This window comes from Notamacropus eugenii, chromosome 5 (genome assembly GCF_028372415.1).
Source record: "Notamacropus eugenii isolate mMacEug1 chromosome 5, mMacEug1.pri_v2, whole genome shotgun sequence".
Taxonomy (NCBI): domain Eukaryota; kingdom Metazoa; phylum Chordata; class Mammalia; order Diprotodontia; family Macropodidae; genus Notamacropus; species Notamacropus eugenii.
This window is the reverse complement of record NC_092876.1, coordinates 311,210,382-311,229,879: the sequence shown is the minus strand read 5'-3', so window position 1 is coordinate 311,229,879 and position 19,498 is coordinate 311,210,382. Positions and strand designations below refer to the sequence as shown.

The 19,498-nt window shown below is 40.9% G+C and overlaps 1 protein-coding gene across 8 annotated transcripts in view; it reads right to left on the bottom strand.

The window, feature by feature from the left end:
• GLI2 (GLI family zinc finger 2) overlaps positions 1-19,498 on the bottom strand; it is a 394,999-nt gene that overhangs the window by 71,730 nt on the left and 303,771 nt on the right. For 7 of the 8 annotated variants that reach the window (XM_072613380.1, XM_072613383.1, XM_072613381.1 and 4 more), the window contains 2 exons: positions 4,048-4,250; positions 1,091-1,276 (listed from right to left, as the gene is read on the bottom strand). In XM_072613380.1, coding sequence (XP_072469481.1) covers positions 1,091-1,276; positions 4,048-4,250 — 389 coding nt within the window. Of the gene's footprint in view, positions 1-1,090; positions 1,277-1,436; positions 1,744-4,047; positions 4,251-19,498 lie in introns of those variants that run through there. The other variant, XM_072613386.1, reaches the window with a different exon arrangement.

Below are 19,498 nucleotides of genomic sequence, written 5' to 3'. Positions count from 1 at the left end.
AAGGAATAACTGGTCAGAACCAGCCCAGATTCCCCTCCACATAATTATGTTTGGGGGCTGAAGAATAAGGCAAAAAATCTAAGCTCTCATTTCTAACTGAAAATGGGTAGAAATCACTTAAAAATCTTTGGGCTTCTGTTTCCTTACTTATAAATCACCTAATCCAAACTCCATATTTTTCAGATGAAAACAATGAAGTGAGAGATGTTAAGTGACTTACCTAAGGTCCCTTTGCTAGCTTGGGGGTAAGTCACCAACAAATGATTCTTAAAGGCCCTTCCATCTCTAATATCTAATCATCTAATGGCTCCATATAAATCAACTGGGAACGTATAGTCTCTGAATCAGCACAGAATAGTCAGTAGAAAGGAAATTCAAGAGCTCTAAATTCTCATAAGACTCATTCCCCAGCTGATGGACATGGCACAATAATGCTGGGAAGGCAACCAGGTTTAACTAATCAAGTATTCAACAACTAAGCCTCTGCAGGCCTCTAGCCAAGGTCTACGTAAGGCCAATAACTCTTTCCTGGATGGTTTAGGCATTCCCCTGCCTGGAAGCAGGGGGATGGACTGGATGATCTCCAGAGGTACTGTCCAACTCTAGCATCCTGTGACTTGGAATCAAGAAGTCACTCATGCGGTTCTTTTCATCAGTAAGTGGGTCCCCAGTGTTAAACTGAACTATCCATTAACATTTGTGGGAGGGTCCCTAAAGACCACCCTCTCTTAAGCTGAGCTGGGAATAGGAGGCCAAACTTAGTCAAATATTGTAAACACCAGTATTAGTTTCCCAGCACAGATAATTCTCTACATCTTAAATTTTCTTCTTGAAAATGGATATAAACAAGCTCCAACTTCATAGGGATACTATGGGTAACCAACCAAGTTTATCTCAGAACCATCTACAAGTTTTGGTTAAAAAAATAGATAAGGCTTTACTTTTCAAAAAAATCAACAAAAATAGGATTATAAAACTCAAATCAACAATGATAATTCTGCTTCAGCTCCTTTTCTGGCATAACCATTAAAAGAAGACATCCTTCCCACCTTCTCCATATCCACGATACTGCCCTGGTCTCAGTACTTACCGTCCACTGGGTTGAGGTAGTCATGGAGGTGGGGGGCACCCGTGGCTCCTCCGCCTTGCATCAAGAGGTCCCCATAAGGGCCTGGGTGGCTCGCCATGAGTGTCATCTGATGGTAATAATCGGAAGGATTTGCTCCTGGAGGGGGAAGGCCAAAGAGGCCTCTTTCTTTAAGGTGCTCGTGAGCCACTGGGGGAAGGGAGAAAGGAGGGGAGAGAGAAAATTAGTCAAAATCTGACACCAATCTTATTTTTTCCCCTTGAATAGGAAAAAGTGTCCATAGGGACACAGTAGCTTCTATTTAGTTCCCTTCTCTCATCCTCTGTCTCCCCTTGAACTCCTCCAGTACCTTCCTCCCCCTCTCATGCATCCAATTCAGTGCTCTGCTGACGTTCCATATGGGGTGTGTTTCTGTCGATAAAGGAGACCAGGCCCGGGCCTCCACATTCCTCCATTTCCTCAAATTCATAAACAGTCTCTCGTTTGCTCCCCGTTCTCCCCACCCTTAGCAAACCAGGACTCCTACAGCAACTGGGAGCTAGAGGGCTGTCAGCATCAACCTCCCAGCTGATTCGGTTTTTAAAGAAAAAAGAAAAGGAAAATGAAGGCGCCGTGGAAGCCAGACGATTGTAGCCTGGTCAACGATAGCTATGTCTGAAAATTCAAGTAGAGACCTAATGCCGAGCGCTCGTTAAGTTCCTTGGCTAGATAAAACCCATTGCCTGCCAAAACTCGTTATGGCCTCTTTCTTCACAGCTGAAGTTTTTCAGTCCTGCTTTCCCTAGATCCTACACTCCATGGCTGACCAGGGAGTAGGAGAAAAGGGCAAAACCCCATTTGTCAAAGCAGAATGATGGAATTCATGCAAAAAATATGGAGCCAACATGCAAGGGCCCCACCCACCATCCTAGAGGTTTTTTTATCTACTACTCCCCTAAACAAACCACTGCTCCAGCCAACCTTGTCTCCTTACTATCCCAGTGCACGTCTTACACTAGATTTATCATCTTCCTCCTCTTCCTCATTATTAATAACATCATGATCAAAAAGCATTTTTAAGCACTCACTGTATGCCAAGCTCTGTCCAAACACCAAAGATGCAAAGAAGGGGAAAAAACATCATCCTTGCCCTTGAGGAGGATAGTATACAAATGGCTCTGTAAGCCAGAGTAAATGGAAGGTCGTGTCACAGGGAGAGTACCAGCAGTGAAGGGTCACTAGGAAAGGCTTCCTGCAGAAGGTGTCATTTGAGTTGAACCTTGAAGGAATTTGGGGAATTGGGAGGTAAAAGTAAAAAGGGAGAGAATTCTAGGTGTGGGAGCCAGACAGTGGGAATGCCTGGAGTCGTAGGACAGTCTAAACAATGGCAAGGAAGCAAGTGCCAAGGGGTTGAAAGATGTAAGAGAATTCATCATAGTATTGGAAAGTAAATGCAAAGACATTTGGGGAGGGGGGACCAGGAAAGGCATGGTGCAGAGAGTGGTACTTGGGCTAGATCCTAAAGGAAAACAGGGATTCTAAGAGATAGAGATGAGGAGATGGGAGATGGCATGTTATAACACATAGGAAACAGAAGCAGGCCACTTTGGTAGAGAAAGGGAAGTAATGTGTAACAAATATGGAAAGGTAGGATAGGGTTAGACTTTAAAGGACTTTAAATGGCAAACAGAGGAGCTTGTGTTTCCTCCTGGAGACAATAGTGAGCTACTGTAGCTTCTTGAGCAGGAGAGTGATATGATCAGACATGTGATTTGAAAATATCAATTTGGCACCTGTGTGAAGGATGGACTAGAGAGAGTAGAGAGGAAAGGAGAGAGGACAAGATGGAGCCAAGAAGAGGCTACCATAAAAGTCTGGGTGAAGGACAAGAAAGGCATGAATGAGAGTAAAGTGGAAAGAAAAGAATAGTTGTGAGAAATGTTGTAGGGACAGAAATGAAAGATTTAGCTATTGACTAGATAAAGATGATGAATACCTAGCTATGTCTAGATAGGGATAAAGAGAGGATGAAGGATTCATGTTTTCAGTGATACAGGGCATTTCCAGATCAGAACACACCTAGATTATAACTAATAATCTAGCTAGTCTAGAAAGTATCTAAAAGAGTGAAAAAGAGGACCCAGGATGGAACCTTGCACAGGGAACAGATATGGATGAAGATCCATCAAAGGAGACTGAGAAGGAGGAACCAGGCAGGTAGGAGCAGAACCAGGAGAGAGAAGTGTTATGAAATCCTAGGGAAAAGAGAATATACAGGAGAAGGGGCTGGTCATCTGTGTCAAATGCAGTAAAGGTCAAGAAAAATAAAGACTAGGGGGACAAAAGCCTTCAGGTTTAACAATAAAGAGATCATTGGTGCAAGTAGTCTAGTTAAACAATGAAACTGGATGACACATTGGAAAAGGTTGAGAAAAGAGGTAATGCAAAGAAGTTTGAGTTTCTTCTAGGAGTCAGGCAGAGAAAGAAAGAAGTGACTTGAGGGGATGGCACACTATTGGAATAGACAATTATATGTCCTAGAAAATATACTAGATTTTGAAGTCAGAGGACCTTGGATGGAATCCCAATGAATCAATCAATCAACCAATAAGAATTTATCAAATGCCTACTATGTGCTAATCCTAGCTCTTGCTTGGGCAAATCATTAATATCTCAAGACTTCAGTTTCTATAGATGTAAAATAAAGGGGTTGCTTGAGAGGTTCTCTAAGACTCTTTCAAACTATAAATCTGATTTATATAAAAATACCCTTTCTTCATGGCTTGAAGAAAAGTCAATCTAGGTTCCATCTACATCTAAATTGACCATGTATTGTGAATTAGGGAGCAAACTGTTCACTTTCATTTAAAAAGAAAAAAAAAGTTCTTCAGCTACTAATGTTCTGCCCCAGAAAGAAATTGGTATGATTCTATGTTTGTAGTGACCACCCCACATCCCCCACAATTCAGCACACTACTCACCCTCAGCTGGGCTGAGGCCTCGCGCTGCTGAAATCATAGATAGGGTAGGACTGCTGTGCATGGATCGGAGGTAGTGTTCCATATGAGGGTTCACGTAGGGGTGAGGGGGGTTGAAGGGTGACTCTCCAGGACCTGTAGGGTGTGGTGAAAGCCGGATGAGGGAGATGTCAGAAATAACAGGGCTGCCGCTCAGAGTAGGAGGCCTGTAGGAGGACAAAAGAAAATGTGTTAAGAAAGTACTGTCTCCATGTATTGGGTGGAAGAGAGGTAAATGTCTCCCCACTGTGAGAAGACCTGAGGCAGAACCATCTAATGTCATAAAACTTGTAATTGAAAGGTTGATTAGTTTCACTATGAAGGGATGGTGGGATCATAGATTTAGAGCTGGAAGAGACCTTCAAAGTCACTGAGGACTTACATAAACTGATGGAAAATGAAGTGAGCAGAACCAGGAGAACAACAATATTGTACCCTGATCAATTGTGAACGATTTGGCTATTCTCAGAATAGGGAAACTAGGTGGCAAAGTGACCTCATACACTTCCTAGCTATGTGATCCTGAGCAAGTCACTTCATTTTGCCTCAGTTTCCTCATCTGTAAAATGAGCTGGAGAAGGAAATGGAAACTACTCCAGTATCTTTGCCAAAAAAAACCCAGATGGGGGTCACAGAGTCAGACATGAGCCAAACAACTCAAAAACAGCAACAACAATTCTCAGCCGTACAATGATAGGAGACAATTCCAAAGGACTTACGATGAATAGTACTATCCACCTCTAGAGAAAGAACTGATGGAATCTAAATGCGGATTGAAGCATACCTCTTTTTTTACTTTCTTTATAATTCTTGGGGTTTTTCATTCTGCATTTTCTTTTATAATGTGACTAATAAGGAAATGTTTTGCAAGACTACATGTGTATAATGTAAATCAAATTGTTCACCTCAAGGAGGGAGGAGGAAAGGAAGAAAGGGAGAGAATTTGAACACAAATTTTAAAAAGAATGTTAAAAATTTTGTTTACATGTAATTAAGAAAATAAAAATTAAGTGTAATTTGTTTTTAAAAACATTGATACCAAGCACCTCATTTTACAAATGAGATATCTGTGGTCCAGAGGCATTCAGGAACTCATGTCGGGTCACAGAAATAGTGAATATCTGAGACAAAATCCTATCTATCCTTGGTCTTCCTTATCCAAATCCAGAACTCTGTCTACTACACCGTGTTGCCCTTCAATATAGTCTATGTTTGTCCCTGGTTCTGAACGTAAAGGGTGAGCAAACATGATAGCCAGCATATTACTTTACAGGGTTCCAGTAGATAATCACGATGCTTTCCTTCAACTTTGTCACTGTTAACAGAGCAGGCCCAGGGAGTTGCTTCATCAGTAGAGGGGATAAGCCTCCACATTTGCTTCCCAGCTCCTCTCATAGGTTTGTCTTTGAGAAAGCCAGCAGGATGGGACATTCCAGTATCTGTTCATTAAAGTTTTGAAGTCTTAGTATCCTTCGTATCGAGTGCTAATAAACTATAACTCTCTTAGTGCTTTGAAGTATTAGTTTTCATTAATAGCTAGATATTAAGACTAAAAGATGGAGAAACTTCAAGTTTAAAGTGCTAGGAGCCCTTGTCTACTGAAGTCCCATAAGAAAGGAAATGAAATATCTCTGAAATGATGTGAAGATAATGGGAAAATATTTTTTGATTTTCAAACATTCAACTAACATATACATCTTCAGGAATATACTTCTCCTGTAAAGAAGATAACTCCAGTAGTCTAGATCACTTAATTAATAGTGATAAGTACACCCATAATAACAGCTAGCATTTATATCATCCTTTAATATTACAAAGTACTTTGCAAATATTTGATCCTCATAATACCCCTGCTGGCATACACTATTTTAAAAATGAGGAAATTGAGGCAAAGAGAGGTTTAGTGGCTTGCCCAGGATCACACTGTCAAGTGTCTGCACCCAAATTTGAACTCAGATCTTCCTGACTAAGCACCACCTAGCTACCTCTAATTCATGGCATCTTACACAGAGACACACACATGTGAGAGACAGAGAGAAAGAGAGAGGGAGAGGGGAGGGGAGAGAGAGAGAGAGAGAGACAGAGACAGAGACAGAGACAGAGACATAGATAGAGACAGAGAGAGAGAGAGAGAGAGAGAGAGAGAGAGAGAGAGAGAGAGAGAGAGAGAGAGAGAGAGAGAACATTAGTGAAAAGAATGATGACTTCAAGTCAGGAGAGACCTGGGCTTGAATACCTGGCTCTGACATTACTAGCTGTGGGCTCTGGTCAAGTCATTTCAACTCTTCAAGTCTCAAGGATGATAATAGTGACATATGTGCTTCCCAGGGCTATTAGGAAGAAAGTACTCAGCAAATCTCAAGGTGATTTATGTAAATATGAGTTATCACTACTACTTTGTAGCCTATGTGCCACAGGCATTCATAAAAAGTTTTCTCCCTAAACGATGGCATTATATATAGGCTGCATATTTTAAGTGTGAAATACACTATGATGAGGGGGAAGGAGGGAGGATCTAGAACTAGAGATGGGAGTAAATAATGATAATGGCTAACTGGTTTAAGTCATAACATTAAGCAGTTATCATTTAAATTCAATACTGAATACACCAGGCTTGCCATTCACTGAAAACCAATACCCCAGGGAAAGATATGCATATGTGAAGTCCCTTGATTCATATAAAATTCCTATGCATGAATACTATAATATATGGATAGTCTCAGTGACTAGACTACACTGATGAGTTCTTTCATAGTATATATAAAGGTGTTGGCCTTGCAAGTAAGTGAATGAGGGGAGACAGGAAGGAGCGATATAACTAAAGTTTTGCTTGCAACCTATCAAGCTGCCTGATATTTAACCATTAGATATTTATTCCTTTGGATTCCTCCCCCACTCCTCTCTCATTATCCCCTGAAAGTGAAGCCAACATATTTTTTGTTTCCCATGTCTCTTCCCAACTCTATTCTACCACTATAACTAATAACTCTCCTTTCCCATCCTCTCTTGATTCTTATCCCTGTCATTTGCAAACCTCCTCATCACTCCCCCTGTTTCTTCCTTGATTTATTTTTTTGCACTGGGCTTAACATTTTATTGGAAAAGCTTTATTTACCCTACGATTATCCTCAGAGACACATATATCTGCATAGATGATGCTTCTGATATTGTCCTCTGATATTGTATCATCCGATTGTCTTGAATTCTTCAGCTTCTATAACCTCCACCCATCTTTTAGCTACCAACCAGGAAAGTCCCACCCTACATCTCTTCTCTTGAAATTTTTTCCTCCTCTGAGATCCCAAACTCTAAATTTCTTTCTTCCCCGAGCCTTAGTCCATGTTTCCAACTACCTGATGAATTCTTCCACCTAGAGGGAAACCTAGACAACAAACAGATAAAATGCAGTATATTCCAAACTGAACCTATCCTCTTTCCCACTAAACCTACCCTTTCTATTCATATTTCTCTCTTTGTTAATGGTACCATTATCTTCCCCATCTCCCAGACTCATAACCTCAGAGTTCTATTTAACTGGGTACCTGAGGAAGAATGGGAGGGTCATGAAAGGGGAAATGGGAACTGCAAAAAACAAAACAATATAAATTTTTGCTGAAGGTGTTACCCTCTTTATAATTTGTTGCAGAGCATGATATTAACACTAATCAGCAGGACATTTATTTAGAGAAAACTTAAAGGGGACATAATGGCTACCTTTAAACATCTGAAAGGCTTTCATGTAGACAGGAAAGTTGATTTACTCTGTGTGGCTTCCAAAAGCATAACCACAAACAATGAACTGAAGTTAGATCTGAATGGATGAGACAGTTTACAGCTCCATATAAAGAAGGATAAAGATAATGCCAGGAATTGGACCTATGATTTCATTGGAATAGGGAATTCCTGAGTGAGAAAAATCCCTCTGCTAACATAGAATGGCACCTTATCTCTAACTTACAGTCTTAGGGAGCTTCCTAAAGCACAGGTGTCAAACATACGAGCAAAAGTGGCCCACAGTACTCCTGAGTGTAGCCCGAACCAGAAAAAAATGTAGCTTTTATCTGATTTTAATGTTTTGATATATTAAAAAAAGAAATTTATAAACATGTAGTTTTCTAAGTCAATATGTCTCCTGCAGGGATCCCTGTGTATAGTTTAGTGTCTCCCCCTCTGTGCTTTCCTATTTGAATTTGACATCACTGACCTAGAACACTGAGAGGTTAAAAGATTTCCTCAGGGTTACACAATCAGTGTCAAAGGCAGAACCTGAATCCAGGTCTTCCTGGCTTAAAGGTCTCTATATCACACATCCCCTCTCTTAATATAACAAATTAGGACTGTTAAAAATGAGACTGTGTTTTCTCATGAGATAATAAGTTCCCCATCACTACAAGTATTCAAGTAAGGTTAAGTGGTCAACTATCAGAGGTGTTATAAAAGAGATCCCTGAAGAGGCTGGGAGTTTGGAGTAGATAAACTTCAGACTCTATGGATCAATGAGTCCTTTCTCTAGTAATGGGGGAGGGTTTGCACTGATCAATTCCCAATCTCCTGGTTTCCCTTGTGACCATGGCTCTGTGTTTGTGAGACATTTGGCTAGGATCTGGGGTGCAATCTGTGGCTATGGAACAGAGCAGCGCTAAGTGGCCCACACAAGAATCAAACCCCTGAATCTTGGCCTCCTTAGCCCAGGGCTCTAACCAATAGCACTCCACAACCACAGAAGAGCTTTCGCATGACAAGCTGATGATTACATGGTGATTTAAAGCCACCTAACCTCAGTCTGTGTTACTCTAAAGCCCTGGAATTTCATAGATGACTCAGGCTCTTCCCAGATGACCCATTTTTAAATGGGGTGGCCTGGAATGAAGTGAGTTCATGGCACCACCCTGGCTGCAGTTAGGATCCCAGGGATGGGGCCTGCCGCTGACAGCAGAACCAGAGACCAGACTTCCTGAATCTGTTTGCTCTGGGCTTCTGATGAGGCTGTATGAAAAACCATCAATTCATTAGGCCTAAGGGGAAAGGGGGAGGATAGAAAGAGAGAGGGAGGGAGTCCGAGTCTAGATTATAGATTGGTTGGGGATTTTGTTTCTGCATCAACACAACTCCATGTGGAAAAAATGAAGTTGGCCCTTTTCTCTTCCTCTTGCCTCCTCTCCTATGCTGTCATTAAGAAAACAGTTAGCTAATTTTTCTTCTAATGAAGACTTTGTAGAAATGCTTTTCTTTCAAGGAGCCCCTTAGTCTCAGTACTGCTTGGCCTAAGGAGTCTGTTGTCAGATCTGGCCTTATGCCTGGAATCACAAAATCACGACATCTTAAAACTGAGGTCATCTAGTCCAACCCCTTACCCAACATGAATGTGCTATAGTCCATGGAGGATGGGACTTGGAAATCAGAAAAAATTGAAGCTGAATCCCATTTCAGTCATTTACTTGCTTTAGGACCCTGTGCAAGTCACTTAAAGTCTCTAAGACTCAGTTTCCTTTTCTGTAAAATAGGGATAATGATGACATCTATCTCATAGAGTTGTCATAAGGATCAAATGACATAAAGTAGCTTTATGTCCCTGGAAGTGCTACATAAAAGCAAGCTACTTTTTTATAGCATCTTCAGTAACTGTTTGGGGCAGTCCGGTGGTACCATGGCTCGAGTGCTGGGCCGAGAGTCAGGAAGATTCATTTCTTTCTCCATCTCAGTTTATAGATGAAGAAACTGAGGTAAACAAGGTTAAGTGACTTCCCCAGTGTCTGAGGCCAGATTTAAGCTCACAAAGAGGAGTCTTCCTGACTCCAGGCCTGGAGGTCTATCCATTGTGCCAACTAACTGCCCTTACTATGGGTTAAGCACTGGGCTAAACGCTGAGAATACCAGTGTAATCAGAAGGAAAGTCAGTCTTTACCCTTTTAGACATACATCCAAAGAGAAAATGATAGGACAAGTTGCAAAGGGCCTGGGGAAGATGAGAACTGTGGGGCATGATAGAGAAAGCCCAGAGTCAGGAGCCGAGCCTGAAAAGGAACGGTGATGACTTGTTCAATCAGCCCTTAGGGGCAGCAAAGTAGATAGAACACTGACCGTGTAGTCAGGAGGACTCAGACACTTACTAGCTATGTGACCCTTGGCAAGTCAATTAACCTTAATTGCTTCCAAAAAAAAAAAAGGAATGAAGGAAGGAAGAAAATGAGAGAGAGAGAGAGAGAGAGAGAGAGAGAGAGAGAGAGAGAGAGAGAGAATGAAAGAAAGAAACCAGCATGTAGCTATAGACGGATCACATGCACATGTCCAAGGTAAACTTGAGGCACAGAAAAGAGCACCCAGCAACTTGAAGAGACAGAAAATTGAAAAGATACAGAGCTAATAGTTCCAACATTCTTATTAAATAAATCTTTCCCTTTACCCAGAATTACTAACAATAGATAAAATGGAATGAATGATATTTAAGTCTATCTCAAAGAGGCATTTCTTCACTACCAACTCTATATGTCTAGTCCTGTGTTAGAGGGACACAAAATCATATAAAACATAACCCCTGACTTCACAGAGTTTATAGTTTAGTTTTGGAGATAAGAAAAATACATTCTCATATGTTTCTGAAGTTTCCAAGTAACAAATAAGAACTAGATAGACAGAAGAAATAAGTTGATCTCCAGTCTAGAGAAAGAACTATATGCAAGTCACAGAATCATTGAGTTGGAAGGACCCTCAAGGGTCATCCAGTCCAACCCATCCCTGAGTAGGAAACTCTAGGTTGCAACATCTCCAACAAAGTGGTCATGCAACTTCCACTCGAATATCTCCAATGACAGAAAGCTCCCTGCTTTCTAAAGCAGTCCATTCCTTTGTGGAATGGTTCTGTTAGGGAAGTTTGTTCAGATTTTGAGCCCCAATCTACTTCCCTTATCATCCGTCTACTGGTACTCTGTCCTCTGAGGCCAAGCAGAATAGTTCTAGCACATACCATTATTAGCCATTGTTATTGCCCAAGACCACACATTTACTCTCTAGGTTAACCATGGGCAATGAAATGTTATTTGAAAGAATGGAAGAAGTACTCTGACAAAGAAACAAAGAAGAAAAGAAATATGAAAGAGCAGAAGGGAATTCTAACCCTGTTTCAGGAGGTTGGAAGTCAGAAAAAGATGACACAAGTTAAGGAAGAGAATAGAGGGTGGGGCACTGAACAATTCTAGGTGAGTAATGGGTATGAGGGGCAGGTAGATGGCCACTTACTCCCTGTGTGACCTTGGGTAAGTCATGTAAATTTTCCAGGTCTCAGTTATTTCACTTGTAGAATGAGAGGGTTTTGGGTACCCTTTTTACCCTTGAGATTCCTTTAAGCTCTCAATCTGTTTCTATGAAGTATTAGATTAAAATATGTAGTCAAACTATACATGTCATGGATGGCATGGGAGGAAAGGTGTTACTGCTGACTGATGTTTCAAAGATAGTTTCTTGGAGGTAATAGGTGGTGGTGAGGCTGTTCTTTAAGGATGGGTAAGTTACTGACAGGGAAAGAAAAGGGGAAGAACATGTACTAATGCAAGAAATCAGGAATGATTATAGCAGTGTGTGTGTGTGTGTGTGTGTGTGTGTGTGTGTGTGTGTATTTTGGGAAGGGAAGGTAGAAATGACAACCAAGAGATGAGTCTAGCTGGAGTTCAAGTACATGTAACTTTAGGTCTCCTCCCTTTCTGATGAAGATGGCATCATCAAGTGAAATGACCAAAATGGTGGAATGGAGTGGTAAAGTGGGGAGCAGGCAAAGAAATAAAAAGTCTACATAACTCACAATTTTGGTAACTGGCTGTAGAATAAACAAGCATTGGCTATAGAAGATGACCAGGTTTAAGAAGAAGCTGCTTTATATCATGAGGAGAGCTTTGGAGATGGAATTAAATAGTTATACTTAGGGGTTAGGGTTCATTTGCCTAAGATTCCACAGTGATTTAGTGGCAATACTGAAATGAGAACCCAAGTCTAGAGAATCCCAACCTAGTGTTTCTCCTACTAAGCCACAGGATTATTTTCTCTCCTGAACTCCTAAAGCACTTAATGACTATATTACTCACTGGCACATATGTACTATTTGGCAATTTTAGATTTCTTCCTTCTTTTTATTTTAATGGGGATATATCTGTATTATCTTCTCAACTAGACTATAAGCTCCTCAAGGTCAGGGAATTTACACTGTATCCCACACTGCACCTATCAGGGTTCTTTTGTTAACTGAGTTCTTGATCTAAGGGATCTAAGAAGGTTAGGTAGCTATGAAGAGGTGCTTAAGCAGAGAACAGCAGGAATCAGGAAACATATGTTGTCCAGGACTCCCATTAGAATTGGTGCTAAGCTCTAGTATAAAAATTTCAGAAAATACTTATTTCCTTTTAATTGAGAATCAACAAAGAGATTTTTATATATAAGGTAGGGATTGCCTGAACTAGCTCTAAAAATGCTGAGTTTGTTAACTATTAATCAATCAATTCAAATTCTAGAGGAATCAGGGACTTGGAACTAAACGTTCATGGAGAGGATGAGGCAGAAGAATATAAGCAAAGACAGAGATTGTAAGAGTCACTGGGGTCAGTGAGAAGATTGGCTTAGCTGGAGTGGAATTAAGCTATTCATAGTTTCATAGAATTTTAGAGTTGGAAGGGACCTTACAGGTCATCAACTCTGACTTCTAACTGGCTTATGCATATAGTTTATTTACATAGAGGAAACTTTGATTCTGGGAGACTTTTCTTAGGACACAGGCAAGAGGAAGGAAAAATGTTATTTTATTAGCTGCATGCTAGAATTGCCTGGTCTTCTGTTTTCCTTCCCAGTGGAAGAACAGTACTGTATTTGAGTTGACTTGCTTCTCAACAGATTCCAGGAGACTCCAGAAAAATATAAGATGGCTGGGATACCTATATCTTTGGCAATCCACATGTTTCAGAAAAAAAATGCACTGATTCTCTCATTTTCTTCTCTGAGGACTCCTTTGGAATCAGTTAATATTTCTGATATCTAGTATCTTGTACAATTGATCCCTGAGTCAACTTGATTCCTCTGTTCCATAGTTCATGTGTGACTTCAAAGAGGAGAACACCATTGATCTGAAGTGACTCCCCAAATTTGATAACCCAGCAAGAGACAAGCAAAATGAGCCTCAGAGGAGCTCAGTGGCACCAACAACTCTTTGTCAGTTGTCCTTTTCTTTTAAGGGCAATATTAAACTGCAGTGCAATATGGTGCACTGGACTGGGAGTCAAAAAACCTGGTTTCCACTTAGTCCTGGTTCTGCCTCTGACTCACTTATGTGACCTTGGGAAAAAATCTTCTCTTTACTGAGCTTCAGTTTTTTCATCTCTAAAATTAAGGAAATGGACAGTATGACCTTTCATGTCCATTTTAGCTCTATTATGCTATCACCAATCTTTTAATATGGCCTGGTACCCATCATTGGATATTATTTATACATGAACAGCAAGACAGGTAATGTAACCTAGGGCTTGTCATAGAAATTAAGGAGTGTCCAACGTCTGAAGGCTGAATTCTAGCAAAGAGGGTAAGAGGAGAGGGGAGGGAGAAAAAAGGGGGAGAGAATAACAGAACACTTTTCTTAGAAAAGCTAGCCTTTTTCTTGTGGATCTTTCCTTCTGTGAGGTTCTGGACTGACTCTTATAGCATCTCTCAAATTTGTCTATTTCCACCACCATTGTTCTAGAACATATCCTTATTATCATGGATTTCATTTCCCACATCTGAAACCTCGGGAGTATTGGTCTCCAGTAAACAGAAGCAGCAATAACCTCCAGAACAACATAGCCCACCAAAATGTACTCATGGATGCAGAGTGGTTGTATTATAAGGTGAGGAATCCAATTGTGGGGAGGCTGCAGAGAGAAAGTTTAAAAGGTGACTGATGTCACTTTGTCAGCAAAGTCAGAGAGAGAAAAATCAGGGAGGAGAGATAGATGAAGAGAAATGTACATGGATTGGGCCTGCCTTGGCATAGCCATCACCAGAAGGCCAAGTGCAATCCTGATAACCCCAGGGCTCATGTGGAAAACCATCTGCAGAGGTACCAATTACCAGAACTGGAACAAGGAATGCCTATCCCCTGACAGAGTGTCATATATCTCCATGAGGCAAACAGAAATGAAACCCATGCTTGTTATGCCAGATGTACAAGTCTCAAAGGCAGCTGTGTCCATCCCTTGGAGGACTGAATAAAGATTAAATTATAATCTCTTGGGAGATAGCAGTGAATGGGTAGGATGGAGAATGATTATATTCCCCAGTTATTTCCTCTTCTAATTTACCTCAAATGTTTTACTACAGGATATATGGTTCCTTCCAGCTTCACAAATGTAATATATACTGGTATGAAGGTTTGAGCTATAATCTAGATAGTAAACATTGCTATACATACCTCACACTGAAAATGGGATAGTGAGAGCATTCAGAGTCGAGGAAGACTCTTGTTGCAACTGTGATTACAATTAGCTAATTCCCTCTTTCCCAAATTAAGGCAAAGACCTTATCTTCCTCCTCACATAGTCCTTGAACTCTTCCCTTTAAAGCCTGTATTTGCTATTCGTTTTAATTCTATGTAGGGGGAGGGGAAAGGGAGGGAAGAGAGAAAGGGGGAGGGGGAGAATGGGGGAGGAAGGGAGAGGTAGGGAGGGAGAAGAAGAGGAGAGACACATCCACACATGCAGAGAGAGAGACAGAGACAGACAGAGAGAGACAGAGACACAGAGAGAGACAGAGACAGAGAGAGAGAAACAGAAGGCTCTTGGTTCAAAGCTCTACTAGGTATGACCCAAATTCCTACTTCCATGTTCCTGGCAAGACAGCTCCAATCTTAGCTTTCTAGGACCTCCATTTATGCAGTCTTCCATGTTTGAAACCTTTTTGTTATATCTGGTATTCTTTTATCTCCTTCTAGAACACATCATTACTAATACTTTCCTTGTCTACTAAGTTTGCTTCCTATCAGGTCTTCCTAACTCTATTGTCTCCCCCCTCTTTTCCTCCCCTATCCTTTATATTGTTGCCAAACTTGTCATTTCTACGCATGGATCTTCAATAACTCCTTTTCTTTTTTTTTTTTTTTAATAACTCCTTTTCTTAAAAAAGTTTCCATGATTCCTTTTTGCCTATCAATTAAAGTTCAGACTTCTCCCTCTCTCTGACATTCAGTGCTTTGCCAAGTTTGGTGTGGCCCTACCTTTTCAAATTTGTTCCAGACTCCTTCCCTTCGTGTACTCAATGCTCTAGCCAAAATGCGTTACTCACTGTGTCCTGGTTACAACCTAGGCTTTTCTACTTTGGGCCTTTGCTAGCACAGTGTCTTCCTTCCTTCTTCTTATTGGGTTAGTAGACAGACAACATCCTTTAAGGTCTAGCCCAGATGCTATTTCCCTTACTAAGGGCTCCCTGTAGTCCTAAGAGTCCTGACAGTCTCCCCTGAACCTCACAAAGCACTTTCTTTCACAACTCTCTAATCTATTTATTTATTATTATTGTTTATTACAATTTCCTGTGAGGTTCTTATCCCCTAATGACCATAAAGCTCCAAGAGTATAGGTACTACACATCTATCTAAGTTTTATATCCTTCTCAACTCCTACTGAAGTTCATTGAATACAATGGGTGCCCAACATAAGTTTTTGGAACTGAACTGTACTGACAGTTACCTTTGCAACGTTTCCCTCACCTGATTTGGAAAAGGGAGGAGGAAGGGGTAAGGAAACAAGCATTTACGAGTTTACTATGTGCCAAAAACTATGGGACAGGTAGGTGGTACAGTGAACAGAGCACTGGGCCTGGAGTCAGGAAGATCTGAATTCAAATTTGGCCTCAAAGACTTGTTAGTTGTGTGACCTTGGGCAAGTCACTTAACCCTTATTTGCCTAAGTTCCTCATCTGTAAAATGGGGATACATTGGAGAAGGAAATGGCAAACCACTCCAGTATTTATGCCAAGAAGATGCCATGGACAGTAGCCCTGGATATAATTGAATGACTGAACAACCACAACAAAATGTACCAGCCTCTATCCTAAGTGTTTTACAAATATTATCTCATTTGATCTAGGGGCAGGGCACACAGCTGTGTGGCTGCACAGCCCGAGGCCAGGGATGACACTGATGCCATCGCCCAATAGATGGGGCACAAACAGGGGATCTGGGTCAGAGAGGCTGTCATTTCAATTAATTGAGATCTCAAACTTTAGCCACCCTGCTCCTATAAAGAAAATGATGTCTAGCCAGAATGACTATGCTCCGAGTGTCTGTGTATATGTGTGTGTTTGTGTTAATAGACTGATGGCCACAACTCTGGGAAGAAGCCCAAATTTCCCAAGAGTTGTTTATGCTATGAACTAGGAGCCCGGATGTCAGAGCCTGCAGTCTCTTCTGTCTGACTTGCAAGGCCTCAGCTCCCTTTGCAAAGTGTGGGGGAAAGAGGAATCAGGAAAATGGTCTCAGTTCAAGGAACCCAGTAGCCTGGATTTCTTCCTTTGCTTCCTCTCAAATGCCTCTGAAGATCACAGATCATCAATCCAACCCAAGTATACATCATTGTCTGTGTGGAAGATGAAGTCTTAACTTAGCAGGCCCCTCTGAGGTTGAGAGGGAATCAGAGAACAAACAATGGTTCCGCATCCTGCATTTGGAGGCTCAGGTACTACCAGATACGATTTAACAGGAACTAGGTTCTATCCATCTTTGTATCTTTCCCCATTCCTTACCCCTCACCTTCAATGCAGGTACTTAATAATATTTGTTGAATGAACGATCATCAGAAGTAAGAATTATTAAGCACTTAACTGAACTCAGTGCTGTGCTAACCTCTCTTGAAAGAAAATTAAGCCTAGCACAATCTTTGGGTTTTTAAAGTTTCAGCTTAAAAGTGGAGCCACTAGGTAGAGATGATCAGTTCAAAGATGTATGTGTAGTAGAATAAAAGCTGTCACCAGCACCAGAACACAGACAGTTAAGTGAATTCATCATATACAACATACATCATATACACAGAGGAACAGAGGGAAGGGAATAAGCATTTCTGTAGTGCCTACTATGTGTCAGGCTTTATGCTAAGCACTTTCTACAAATATTATCTCATTTGATCCTTACAACATCCCTGACAATTGAGGAAACTACTGAAACAAACTGGTTAAATCACTTGCCCTGGGTCACATAGCTGGCAAATGCCGAAAGCCGTATTTGAACTCTAGTCATCCTGACCCCAGACCCACAGACCCACTGTGCTGCCAAATGTCTACCCCAACAGAGACATGTAGTATGTTGCAGTGCAAAGATCTTTGGGCTAAAACTCTGGAACTTAAGCTCCATAGCTTGGTCACTAATTAGTCATGTGACTTTGAATCACTTTCCTTCTTTGAGCCTCAGTTTCCTCTTATATAAAATGATCTCCATGGTCCCTTCAAGCTCTTAACATCCTATGACACTAAGCATGTTTTGAGATTTGATGGGAAGCATCTAAGGATAAGAGCATAATTCTTGAAGTGAGGTTGGGAAGACACTTTGTGAGATCCATACTCAGACAGCATGTGCTGGAGAGGTTATGAACTTTATGGAAAATATAAGACCTCGGAAACTTTTTTGAAGTGAGCTGGGTCGGTGTTTCTAAGCAGGGGTAGGACATACCAGGCACACTGTACAGTTTGAGAGAAGGTGGAAAGGATACAGTGGATGCCTAATACAAGTTTTTGGAACTGTACTGACACTTACCTTTGCACAGCCCATAAGGAATAGGGAGGCATGTTTGCTACAGTCCAAGACCCCAGAAATATGCAAAGGAAAGAGAGAGAAAAGAGACAGAAAGAATGATGACTCATGTAGAGCCTTTATGTTGGGTCTTCCCATCCTTTTGTTAAAAAATAAGATGAAAAAGGGTAAGTGACCAGCAAGGGAAACCCAACAGGGTCTCATTCAGGTGAAATCCAGGCCAGAGAAAATATGTTCCCTTTCACTGGGGCTGGGTAACTAACTCTGTTCCTCCTGCTTCTTTTGCTGATTGAAGTCATCTTTCTGAAAGTTAGGGATCAAGAGTATATACTGTCAGTCTCAAAATTATTTAGCATTGCCAATAAAGATATCCCAGCATGCATGAAATCTAGAACCAAGTGATCTGGATTTTGGCCTAAAGACATAGGTTTTTGTAGTGTCATCCAAAGAGCTTGGAGGCAGCAGACTTCCGTCATAATCCTACCACTAATTAATTGAAATGACAAGTCATTTCACTTCTTTGTACCTATAACAATGAAAACAGATTTTAAAAAATAGGAATTGCATACCACATGTGGGTCACACTATTTCTCTGGGTCTTATCTTCTTCATTTATCAAATGAAGGCATCAAACCATAGCATCTTTAAGGTCCCTCCCAGTTCTAACAACACAAGCTGTTCCAGACACCAGCACACAAAGAATCAGTGACTTCAGTTTAGGGAACTCCTTTCACCTTCATTAAAGTGAACAGATCAAATCTTAGAGAGCTACCTAAAACACTCAGAGCCAAAGTGATTTGCTTTGCCACATAGTTAGTAAGCTTCAGATGTGAGCTGTAAGCTGCAAGATTTCTGATGCCAAGTTCAGTGCTCTATCCACTATACCACACTACTCCTAAGAGAGCAATGCAAGTCAGTATATAACAAAGTGGAAGGCTTTGTGGAACAGAATATAAATGATATGACTGTTCAAGAGATTAGTGGAGATTCAAGTAAACCTCTTGAGGCCTCAGTTTACTCATCTGTAAAATCAGACGGGTGAACCAGATGACTTCTGAAAGCCCTTCCAGCTCTGAAATTCATAGTCCTATGATCCCACAAACTTAAATTGGGTGTTAAAAGATATATAAGAATAGGATTTGTGAGAAGGTGAAGGGAAGGCATTCCAATTAAGGGGATGAGCATAAGTAAAGGAATGAAAAGAACATTTTGTGATCCTAGGATCACTTTTAACCTATTGAACTAAGGGATAGACTTCAATGAAAATGGGTGGGGTCCAACGCAGATTTTTTTTTTCTGACGGATGCAAATATTTGTAGATCTAAAGACTTTTTGAGACTCTCATCATAACTATTGGAAAAACAATTCAAAGTACATTCCTTATTGAAGATGGGTCTGGCAGGCTATCAGATCACATAAATAAAGGATGGTACATTATCAGTAAGGTTTTGTTTTGGGATTTCTTTGGTGGAGGTAAAGGACATTGTAAGTCCTCACTGATTCTATCTACATCCCTCTGAAAGAAAGGTATAAGAGGAGGATTTCTTTTACCTAAAGGAATCCTGGTAAGTGTTTAACAACTGGCTCTGGGGCAGGGGGAGGGGGATGAACACATGATACACTTTTAATTTTAATCTGCATGAACCTTTTCCCACCATTTTCTTAAGT